The 11,944-nt window shown below is 37.1% G+C and overlaps 1 protein-coding gene across 2 annotated transcripts; it reads left to right on the top strand.

Moving 5' to 3' along the window:
• The first annotated feature begins 1,180 nt into the window (after positions 1–1,180).
• On the top strand, positions 1,181–4,966 carry LOC106313961 (LRR receptor-like serine/threonine-protein kinase EFR). Of its 2 annotated transcripts, XM_013751905.1 has the most exons (3): positions 1,181–1,202; positions 1,624–4,326; positions 4,414–4,966. In XM_013751905.1, exons 2-3 carry the CDS (start codon positions 1,647–1,649, stop codon positions 4,815–4,817), a joined length of 3,084 nt encoding a protein of 1,027 aa, XP_013607359.1. In that variant the 5' UTR covers positions 1,181–1,202; positions 1,624–1,646; the 3' UTR covers positions 4,818–4,966. The 2 variants fall into 2 exon arrangements, with proteins under 2 accessions (XP_013607359.1, XP_013607358.1); XM_013751904.1 differs by lacking the exon at positions 1,181–1,202 and having other exon boundaries at positions 1,577–4,326.
• The last annotated feature ends 6,978 nt before the right edge of the window (positions 4,967–11,944 follow it).

Below are 11,944 nucleotides of genomic sequence, written 5' to 3'. Positions count from 1 at the left end.
TCCGATCTCCTAAAACATTAACTTTAAACCCTAAACCTTCAACTCTAAACCCTAAACCCTAAATCCTAAACACTAAACCCTAAAACCCTAGAGTTGATGTTGTAGGGTTTATATTTGAAGATTTAGGGTTTATGTTTAGGGTTTAGAGTTGATGTTTTAGGGTTTAGATTTGAAGTTTTAGGGTTTAGGGTTTAGAGTTGATGTTTTGGGGTTTAGGGTTTAGAGTTGATGTTTCATTGTTTAGGGTTTATAGTTGATGATTTAAGGTTTAGAGTTGATGTTTTAAATTTAGATCAGTTAACAAATGTTTTTTTTGTCAAATATAATCAAAATGTTATAAATGTCTTTTAACCTTTATTAAAGATTAGAGTAAAAATGGTTAGTGTAAACATGAAAAGTGGTACTTTAAAAATGATATTTTTGGCAATTTTTCAAAAAAAATTCAAATTTATTATTGATTTATTGTCAATATAAATTATTAAATATGTTATATTAACTAGATAAGAATAAGACCGATTAGATTTGTGCGGTACATTGTATTCATCCTAAACTACAAGCTGTGTTTGTTTTTTTCCTTCGGCGAAGAACTACGTGCCGTCTTAATCTATAACAGACAGAACAGAACATTTCTTCTCCGTGACACTGACACAGCACTCACTCGGACTCGCTTATCAGATCTCTCGACCACCTTTACGAGTTTTGATCATGGCTCAGATGATTCGAATGAAGATCCAATCTGTGTTGATTCCCCAAGTTTACCGGCCGCTCTTTGCAGAAGGTTAAGGCCGTCCCCGTGAGAATGCGCCGATTCAAGATGTTGATCATAAAGCAAAGATAAGTAAACTTATGAATGTAAATTGTTGTAAATGTAAAATGAAGTTGCTTGGTGAGTGGAGTATTATGCCCACATATCATGCACTATCATTTCTTTATTTAGTTAGTGTATGAGAGCCTCTCCTTAGTGCAAGGGAGCCTCACTTAGTGCAAGGGAGTCTCACTTAGTGCATGAGAGCCTCTTTGTTTTGGCTCCCCATTTGATGTATATATAGGTACTCTTGATACATGAAACAATCAAGCAATTCAATTCCATCTTTCTCATTATCTTTCAAGAAAGTCTCTCATTAGTCTTCATGTTCTTCATTTAATTTCTCTTTTCTTTCTTAATTCTCGTAAAATCTCACAAGAGACTCAATAGTCGTTAAGTAAAGTCTTCTTATTTTTTACCAAAACAACTAATGATTGCTAATTGGACATTCGTAGGTTTCTTTGTTAGGTGGTGATTGTTCAAGTTGCTATCAAAGTCTTTGAATTCACATTAAAATATTCTAACGAAGGAAGACTGTCAAATGTCAAAGTCAAGTTTCAGAAAGAGACTTTTAACGAAAATGACAAAGAGCTTGTCTTGTGTTATACGTCGGCCAGTGAAAAATGCTTTGCCTTTACTCTCGTTTATAAAGGTTTGACTATTGAAAAACCAAATAATATTGACAAGGGACTCCTCTCACATATTCAACGACCTCATTTAATTGTCCCCACTACCTTTTTTCAGTGGAATTGCATTTTGAGTTTGCTTCTTTCTTTATTAACCTTAAAGGCTTTAAACTTACTCTCGTTTTCTCTTAGTTTATGTTGAAGAAGAAGAAGCTATGAAGCCGTCTCTTTCACTTGCTCTACTCATGTTCTTTGAAGCTTTCACGGTTCTCTTTGCTCAACCCAGGTTTTCGAGTGAGACCGACACGAAAGCTTTGCTTGAGTTCAAGTCCCAAGCCGCTGAGAACAATACTGAGGTCTTGTCCTCGTGGAACAGCTCCTCTCCGCTCTGCAGCTGGACTGGTGTTACATGCGGTCGGAAACGAGAAAGAGTTGTGAGTCTTGACCTCGGAGGATTCAAGCTAGCTGGTGTGATCTCACCCTCCATCGGTAATCTCTCTTTCCTCAGAGTGCTTAATCTCGCAGACAACTCTTTTACAAGTACCATCCCTCGAGAGGTGGGGATGCTGTTTAGGCTTCAGTACTTGAACATGAGCTTTAATCTTCTCCAAGGAAGGATTCCTCCAAGTCTCTCCAACTGCTCTACACTCTCGACACTTGATTTATCCTCAAACCAGATTGGACACGAAGTTCCTTCAGAGCTAGGTTCGCTTTCTAAGCTTGTCATCCTCTCTCTTGCTACGAACAACCTTACCGGAAAGTTTCCTGCATCTTTAGGAAACTTGACTTCACTACAGAAGCTTGACTTTGCATATAACGATATGGAAGGGGAGATTCCAGACGATGTCGCTAGATTGACTCAAATGGTGTTTTTCCAGATATCACAGAATGGTTTCTCAGGTGTGTTTCCTCATGCGTTATACAACATCTCCTCGCTTGAGTCTCTATCTCTAGGTGGCAATAGCTTTACAGGTAACCTCAGAGCTGATTTTGGTGATCTTCTTCCAAACCTCAGAACGCTTCTTTTGGGAGAAAACAGATTCACCGGAGCTATCCCCATAACACTGACCAATATCTCAAGCCTTGGAAGGTTTGATATCTCATCTAATAACCTGACAGGAAGCATCCCTTTGAGCTTTGGAAAGCTACCTAACCTGTGGTGGTTAGGGATTGCTCAAAACGCTCTTGGAAACAACTCGTTCACTGATCTTGAGTTTATTGATGGTTTGTCCAACTGCACTCAGTTAGAGTTCTTAGATGCTGGCTACAACAGACTTGGAGGTGAGCTGCCTGCCTCCACAGCCAATCTGTCCACCACTTTGACTAGTCTAAACATGGGAGGAAACCACATCTCTGGAACCATTCCTCGTGACATCGGTAATCTCGTAAACCTGCAAGTACTCAGTTTGGAAGCAAATATGTTGACAGGAGAGCTTCCTGTCTCTTTCGGGAAGCTTTTGGAATTGCAGGTGCTTGAAGTGTACACAAATGCATTATCTGGGGAGTTACCGTCTTACTTTGACAAGATGACTCAGCTGCAGAAGATTCATTTGAACAGCAATAGTTTCCAAGGAAGAATCCCCAAGAGCATTGGAGGTTGTAGAAACTTGCTAGACTTATGGATTGATACAAATAAGTTGAATGGGAGTATACCTCGGGAGATACTGCAGATTCCATCTCTTACTTACTTAGATCTGTCAAACAATGTCTTGACAGGTTCTTTTCCGGAAGAAGTTGGGAAGTTAGAGCTGCTTGTTGGACTAGCTGCTAGCGACAACAAGTTATCAGGTCGCATTCCGCAAACTCTAGGTGGTTGTCTCTCTTTGGAGTTTCTCTATCTGCAAGGGAACTCGTTTGAAGGAGCCGTTCCAGATATAAGTCGGTTGGTCAGTTTATCAAATGTTGACTTCTCCAGAAACAATCTCTCTGGTCACATACCTCAGTATCTAGCCAAGTTTCCTCAGCTGAAAAATTTGAATCTTTCGATGAACAAGTTCGAGGGAAGTGTGCCTACAACAGGAGTGTTTAGAAACGCTACTGAAGTTTCTGTTTTCGGAAATAAAAATCTATGCGGAGGGATCAGAGAAATGCAACTAAAGCCATGCGTTGCATCAAGGCCGAGAAAGCCTCTTTCACTTCGAAAGAAGATTGCAAGTGGTGTTGGTATAGGTATGGCCTCACTTTTGTTAATCATAATTGTAGCTGCTCTGTGTTGGCTAAAGAAGAGGAGGGACAAGAAGAAGAAGAACAATACTAGTAGTACTAACCAATCTTATTCTACTGATCTGGGAAAGTTCTATGAGAAGTTAAGTTATAAAGAGCTTTACAATGCAACTGGTGGCTTCTCTTCAGACAATCTGATTGGTTCAGGCAACTTCGGTAATGTGTATAAAGGAGTGCTTGGTCATGATCATAAACTCGTCGCCGTTAAAGTTTTGAACCTCCTGAAGCATGGAGCGACGAAAAGCTTTATGGCGGAATGCGAAACTTTCAAAGGTATAAGGCATCGTAACCTTGTGAAACTGCTAACGGTTTGTTCAAGCATCGATTCCGAAGGAAATGAGTTCAGAGCTCTGGTCTATGAGTTCATGCCGAAAGGAAGTCTGGATACGTGGCTGCATCAGCCAGAAGATCCCTCGAGAGCTTTGACAGTTCCAGAGAAACTAAACGTAGCTATAGATGTGGGTTCCGCTTTGGAGTATCTTCATGTTCACTGTCATGACGCGATAGCTCACTGTGATCTTAAGCCAAGCAATGTTCTTCTTGGCGATGACCTTACAGCTCATGTTGGTGACTTTGGTTTGGCTAGGCTTCTCTATAAATTCGATCGAGAGTCCTTCCTAAGCCAGTTTAGTTCTGCTGGTGTTAGAGGCACCATTGGCTATGCCCCACCAGGTAAATAAAACATCTATGCGCTTAAACGGCGAATTATATTATACAATCTCTCATTGTATGTTGTTGTTTGCTTTGAAACATGTACAGAGTATGGAATGGGAGGCCAACCATCGATAAAAGGAGATGTATACAGCTTTGGAGTTTTGCTTTTGGAGATGTTCACCGGAAAGAAACCGACGGACGAATCATTTTCAGGGGATTATAACCTCCACAGCTACGCAAAGTCGGTGTTGTCAGGAGATGAGAAGGATGGTGGAGGCAGTGATGCCGTTGATGAGTGGTTGAGACTGGTTTTGCAGGTGGGAATAAGGTGTTCTGAAGAATATTCAAGGGATAGGATGAATATGGCTGAAGCACTACGAGAGTTGATCTCAGTCATCAGATCTAAGTTCTTCAGTACCAAGACCAATATTGAAGAGTTAAGTCCGCGGGATGCTGTGCAAAGTTCTCCTCAGGAATGGATGTTAAGCGCTGACATGCATACAATGTAGACCAAAACATATGACATCACAATCACCTTCTCTACTACTTATGTGTGCCTGCTTCTGCTTCATCCCAAACAGAAGCCCACTCACCCTCTTCTGTTTTTTTTTTGTTGTTTTTGACTGTTTTCTTAAATAAGGTCTTCTTCCATTTGGAAGCATTTTTGTTCTGTTTCCATCAAAGTTTGAGCGAAACTTGTTTGTAAAAAAAAGCTCACTAGTAGCAAAACTTACTTGACAAAGTTTCTTTTGCTTGAACGCTATACAAAGTTCACTCATAACAAGACAAGATTACTAAACAATGCCATTACAACACGCCACAAGATCTACTAATGTGATTATAACATACCTTTGTTACAGAATTTTGGAATAAAAAGAATGATAGAACTCAAACAATTAGAACTTTAAGAGGATGAACCGAATTAAATGAAGCTAAAAAAAAATGAAAAAATAGATTTTAATTTAATTAAAAATTATTGTTTAATTTGAAAAAATAATATGGAGCTCAACATACCATGCATGAAATAATATATCTAATTAAGAAAAGTACATAATAATACTTAATACAGTGTTATTTTCATAATATAAATTATAGTGGCTTAAAACTTATAAACCAACATGTAAATATTTATTTCAATTCATGAGAACATAAGGATACTTAATACAATTTTATGTATTCATCGTAAATATAAATTATAAAAATTACTTAAAATTAGAAACAATAGAAGCTAATATTTAACAATTATTAAGATTTGATTATTTTATAATTATTTATTCTTGTGTATAAGTACGGGAGAATGATCTAGTATTATATTATATTTAATGACTATTTATTTAAAATATGTATTTTCACCAATTTTAAATATCCATATTTAAATATATAAATTATAATATTTTTATTTTTACATTTAAAGTATGTTAAATTCTTGAAAATCAACTTGTTAATTAACTTAATAAAATGATGAATTTAAATAAAATTTTCATTTTAAACTATCAATAAAAAAATTATTTGATTATGTTACGAAAGTCAAAAGGAGGAGCCGTAATGTTTGAAATATAAAAAGATGTGGGGTCCGCTGCTAACACTCCCCCTTGGGGACCGGTGTCACTCTCCGCTCTCGCTTAACGTCTTTGTTGCCTCGTTAAAATCCTTTCCAGGAAAACCCAATGGGAAAAACCATAGTAAGGTAAAAAGAGTACAACCACGTAAGCTCCCCCTCGAATAAGCAGTCATAGATCCTTCTGATGACGCATTCCAATGTTATGGATGTGTTTTCTGAATACCGAGGTAGGGAGTGATTTTGTGAAGAGGTCGGCTGCATTGTCGCATGATCGAACATATCTTATTTCAATCTCTTTATTCTTCTCGAGCTCTTGAGTGTATGAGAAGAATTTCGGAGGTATATGTTTGGTTCTATCGCTTTTGATATATCCTTCCTTCGTTTGAGCAACACATGCCGCGTTATCTTCATATAGAATAGTTGGCTCCGCATTTTCGTCAATCCCACTGCTTGAACATATGTGTCGGCTTATTGATCTTAGTCATACACATTCTCTACTTGCTTCATGGAGTGCAATGATCTCAGTGTGATTTGAAGAAGTAGCAACAAGTGTCTGCTTCTGAGAACGCCAAGATATGGCGGTGCCTCCAATTGTAAAAACATATCCTGTCTGGGATCGAGCTTTGTGTGGATCTGACAAATAACCTGCATCTGCAAAACCAATCATTTGACCTTTTGAACTTTTAGGATAAAACAAGCCTAAATCAGTTGTTCCTTGAAGGTAACGAAAGACATGTTTAATTCCATTCCAATGTCTTCGTGTAGGAGACGAACTGAATCTCGCTAAAAGATTAACAGCAAAGGATATGTCAGGTCGAGTACAATTTGCAAGATACATAAGAGCTCCAATTGCACTTAAGTATGGAGTTTCAGGACCAAGTATTTCTTCATTTTCCTCAGATGGTCGAAACGGATCATTTTCAACATTAAGTGATCTAACGACCATCGGGGTGCTAAGAGGAGTTGCTTTATCCATGTTAAAGCGTTTCAATACTCGTTTGGTATATGTAGACTGGTGTACAAATATACCCTTTTGAGAATGCTCAATTTGTAATCCTAGACAATATTTTGTCTGGCCGAGATCTTTCATCTCAAATTCTCCTTTCAGATAGTTTGATGCCTTTTGGATTTCGTTTTGAGTTCCAATAATATTAAGATCATCACCGTACACCGCGATTATCACAAATCCGGATGTTGTTTTCTTTATGAAAACACAAGGGCATATAGGATCATTCGTGTATCCTTCTTTTGTTAAGTGTTCGCTGAGACGATTATACCACATTCGTCCAGATTGTTTTAACCCATATAATGACCTTTGCAATTTCTGGCATTTTAAATCCATCTGGGATTCTCATATAGATATCAGTATCTAATGATCCATATAAATATGCCGTAACGACATCCATGAGACGCATTTCTAAATTTTCATTGGCCGCTAGGCTCATCAGGAATCTAAATGTGATTGCGTCCATGACAGGAGAATAAGTTTCCTCATAATCAATTCCTGGCCTTTGAGAGAAACCTTGGGCTACGAGACGAGCTTTGTATCTTGTAATCTCGTTTTTCTCATTTCTTTTTCGGACAAATACCCATTTGTACCCAACTGGTTTTACATCTTTGGGTGTGAGCACAATAGGTCCGAATACATTTCGTTTGTTAAGCGAATCTAATTCGACTTGAATTGCATCTTTCCATTTTATCCAGTCATGTCTCTTTTGACATTCATATACAGACTTTGGTTCTGGATCTTCGTTTTCTTCATTTATTTCCTTTGCTAAAAGGTATGAGAAAACGTCATCAATATCATCCATCTCATTTCGTTTCCATATCTTTCCATTATGGATGTAATTGATAGAAATCTCATGATTTCCTTCAGATTCAAGATGCTTTATATTGTCATTAGATTCACAATTTTCTTCGTCCAAAATATTTTCTGTTATTTTGGGAGTATCATGCTTTTCACATTCCTTACGTTTTCTAGGAAGTTTATCCTTTGAACCAATAGGTCTACCGCGCTTTAAACGTGTTCCTGATTCACGTGTATCAACTGCCGTTCCACCATTTTGTGGTATTTCAATACGAGCAGGAGTATTTGCAGCGGGTATATGTGATTTAGTTACCATTTTGGTATCAGCAAATGCATCAGGTAGCTGATTTGCTATATTTTGTAAATGCATGATACGTCGAACTTCTAGTTCTGACTGTTTCGTAGGAGGATCAAGGTGTAATAACGATGGTACACTCCATTTGATCTCTTTTCCTACTTGTTTATTGTCTCCCCCTAGAGTTGGGAATTCTTTCTCATTGAAATGACAATCGGCAAATCGTGCCGTAAACACATCACCAGTTTGTGGTTCTAGGTATCTTATTATTGATGGAGAATCATAGCCAATATATATTCCCAACCGTCTTTGTGGTCCCATCTTTGTACGTTACGGTGGTGCTATTGGCTATGATTCTCCATCAATAATAAGATACCTAGAACCACAAACTGGTGATGTGTTTACGGCACGATTTGCCGATTGTCATTTCAATGAGAAAGAATTCCCAACTCTAGGGGGAGACAATAAACAAGTAGGAAAAGAGATCAAATGGAGTGTACCATCGTTATTACACCTTGATCCTCCTACGAAACAGTCAGAACTAGAAGTTCGACGTATCATGCATTTACAAAATATAGTAAATCAGCTACCTGATGCATTTGCTGATACCAAAATGGTAACTAAATCACATATACCCGCTGCAAATACTCCTGCTCGTATTGAAATACCACAAAATGGTGGAACGGCAGTTGATACACGTGAATCTGGAACACGTTTAAAGCGCGGTAGACCTATTGGTTCAAAGGATAAACTTCCTAGAAAACGTAAGGAATGTGAAAAGCATGATACTCCCAAAATAACAGAAAATATTTTGGACGAAGAAAATTGTGAATCTAATGACAATATAAAGCATCTTGAATCTGAAGGAAATCATGAGATTTCTATCAATTACATCCATAATGGAAAGATATGGAAACGAAATGAGATGGATGATATTGATGACGTTTTCTCATACCTTTTAGCAAAGGAAATAAATGAAGAAAACGAAGATCCAGAACCAAAGTTTGTATATGAATGTCAAAAGAGACATGACTGGATAAAATGGAAAGATGCGATTCAAGTCGAATTAGATTCGCTTAACAAACGAAATGTATTCGGACCTATTGTGCTCACATCCAAAGATGTAAAACCAGTTGGGTACAAATGGGTGTTTGTCTGAAAAAGAAATGAGAAAAACGAGATTACAAGATACAAAGCTCGTCTCGTAGCCCAAGGTTTCTCTCAAAGGCCAGGAATTGATTATGAGGAAACTTATTCTCCTGTTATAGATGCAATCACATTTAGATTCCTGATGAGCCTAGCGGCCAATGAAAATTTAGAAATGTGTCTCATGGATGTCGTTACGGCATATTTATATGGATCATTAGATACTGATATCTATATGAGAATCCCAGATGGATTTAAAATGCCAGAAACGTTAAGTTCCAAACCTAAAGAGTTATGTGCAATAAAATTGCAAAGATCATTATATGGGTTAAAACAATCTGGACGAATGTGGTATAATCGTCTCAGCGAACACTTAACAAAAGAAGGATACACGAATGATCCTATATGCCCTTGTGTTTTCATAAAGAAAACAACATCCGGATTTGTGATAATCGCGGTGTACGTTGATGATCTTAATATTATTGGAACTCAAAACGAAATCCAAAAGGCATCAAACTATCTGAAAGGAGAATTTGAGATGAAAGATCTCGGGCAGACAAAATATTGTCTAGGATTACAAATTGAGCATTCTCGAAAGGGTATATTTGTACACCAGTCTACATATACCAAACGAGTATTGAAACGCTTTAACATGGATAAAGCAACTCCTCTTAGCACCCCGATGGTCGTTAGATCACTTAATGTTGAAAATGATCCGTTTCGACCATCTGAGGAAAATGAAGAAATACTTGGTCCTGAAACTCCATACTTAAGTGCAATTGGAGCTCTTATGTATCTTGCAAATTGTACTCGACCTGACATATCCTTTGCTGTTAATCTTTTAGCGAGATTCAGTTCGTCTCCTACACGAAGACATTGGAATGGAATTAAACATGTCTTTCGTTACCTTCAAGGAACAACTGATTTAGGCTTGTTTTATCCTAAAAGTTCAAAAGGTCAAATGATTGGTTTTGCAGATGCAGGTTATTTGTCAGATCCACACAAAGCTCGATCCCAGACAGGATATGTTTTTACAATTGGAGGCACCGCCATATCTTGGCGTTCTCAGAAGCAGACACTTGTTGCTACTTCTTCAAATCACGCTGAGATCATTGCACTCCATGAAGCAAGTAGAGAATGTGTATGGCTAAGATCAATAAGCCGACACATCTGTTCAAGCAGTGGGATTGACGAAAATACGAAGCCAACTATTCTATATGAAGATAACGCGGCATGTGTTGCTCAAACGAAGGAAGGATATATCAAAAGCGATAGAACCAAACATATACCTCCGAAGTTCTTCTCATACACTCAAGAGCTCGAGAAGAATAAAGAGATTGAAGTAAGATATGTTCGATCATGCGACAATGCAGCCGACCTCTTCACAAAATCACTCCCTACCTCGGTATTCAGAAAACACATCCACAACATTGGGATGCGCCATCAGAAGGATCTATGACTGTTCATTCGAGGGGGAGCTTACGTAGTTGTACTCTTTTTACCTTACTATGGTTTTTTCCATTGGGTTTTCCTGGAAAGGTTTTTAACGAGGCAACAAAGACGTTAAGCGAGAGCGGATAGTGACACCGGCCCCCAAGGGGGAGTGTTACGAAAGTCAAAAGGAGGAGCCGTAATGTTTGAAATATAAAAAGATGTGGGGCCCGCTGCACTATTTACACAGTAGATTTTTTCTCTATATATTTCGATCGTTTAGAAGGACACACCAAAAACTCTTCTCTTCTCCTTAATAAGAAACACTATCTCTCTATATCAGTGTTATTATTTCTACGGGTATAATATTTTGCCCTTATTCAAATTCCCGCGATATAATAAAATTTCAGTTCTTTTTATAACAGATTAGTATTACTTTAGTTTTGTATTTGTTAAGCTACACTGACAATTAAATTTGATAATATATATATATATATATATATTCATACCAACATATGATATAGATCATGTTAAATGATTTGTAAGATTTACTTTAATGGTGATATGTAAGCTATTGTTTATTATCATATATTTTATAAATTTTGTCAACAAAATATTTTTTTATGAAAAAGAGCTATTTTAATGGTGATATATGAGTTTTTTACTCATTGCCATATTTCAAAATTCATGCCAAATATTAATATTTATCAAAAATAAATTGCACATTACAATTAAGTGATGTCATGTTTATGTCATATTTTCCAAAATACATGTCATATTTTCTGATTGAAAACGAAGAGAACATTACACATTATAGGTACTTTGTTGTGGTTTTTAACAAAATGGGTTACTTTTAAGCTTGGAATTGTTATTGTTTTGACTATAATACTATTTAGTTCAATGAGAGTCATTTTCCAACGATGTCAACATCAAAGTTGCATTCATATACATTTTCTTCGGCTATAATTCCAGTAACCACATAGCCCCCATCTACGGTTGTCCTATCCATCATTGATGTCCACACGCCAAATACACACAGTCACAGCCACTAATCTTTCTAGGCCTGGGCATAAAATCCGGAACACGAAATCCGAACCGAACTCGAACCAAAAAACCTGACCCGTTATCCGACCCGAAACGTAAAAATACCCGAACGGGTCTTGTAGGGTGGTACAAAAAATATCCGAACCCGAAGTGTTATTAACCGAACCCGAACGGGTAACCCGAAAAATCCGAAATTAATAGTCAATATAAATATTTTGAAATATATACAAGTATTCCAATTATTAAATTCAATATTTGTGGTAATATTATATATAATAATAAATATTAAAATTCTAATAAATGCTTTAAGTACACAATTAGTTATAAATAAGTATTTTATAATTTGCTCATT

This window comes from Brassica oleracea, chromosome C9, assembly GCF_000695525.1.
Source record: "Brassica oleracea var. oleracea cultivar TO1000 chromosome C9, BOL, whole genome shotgun sequence".
NCBI classification, from domain to species: domain Eukaryota; kingdom Viridiplantae; phylum Streptophyta; class Magnoliopsida; order Brassicales; family Brassicaceae; genus Brassica; species Brassica oleracea.
Note: the sequence above shows the minus strand (reverse complement) of the source record. Positions and strands in the feature narration are given on the sequence as shown.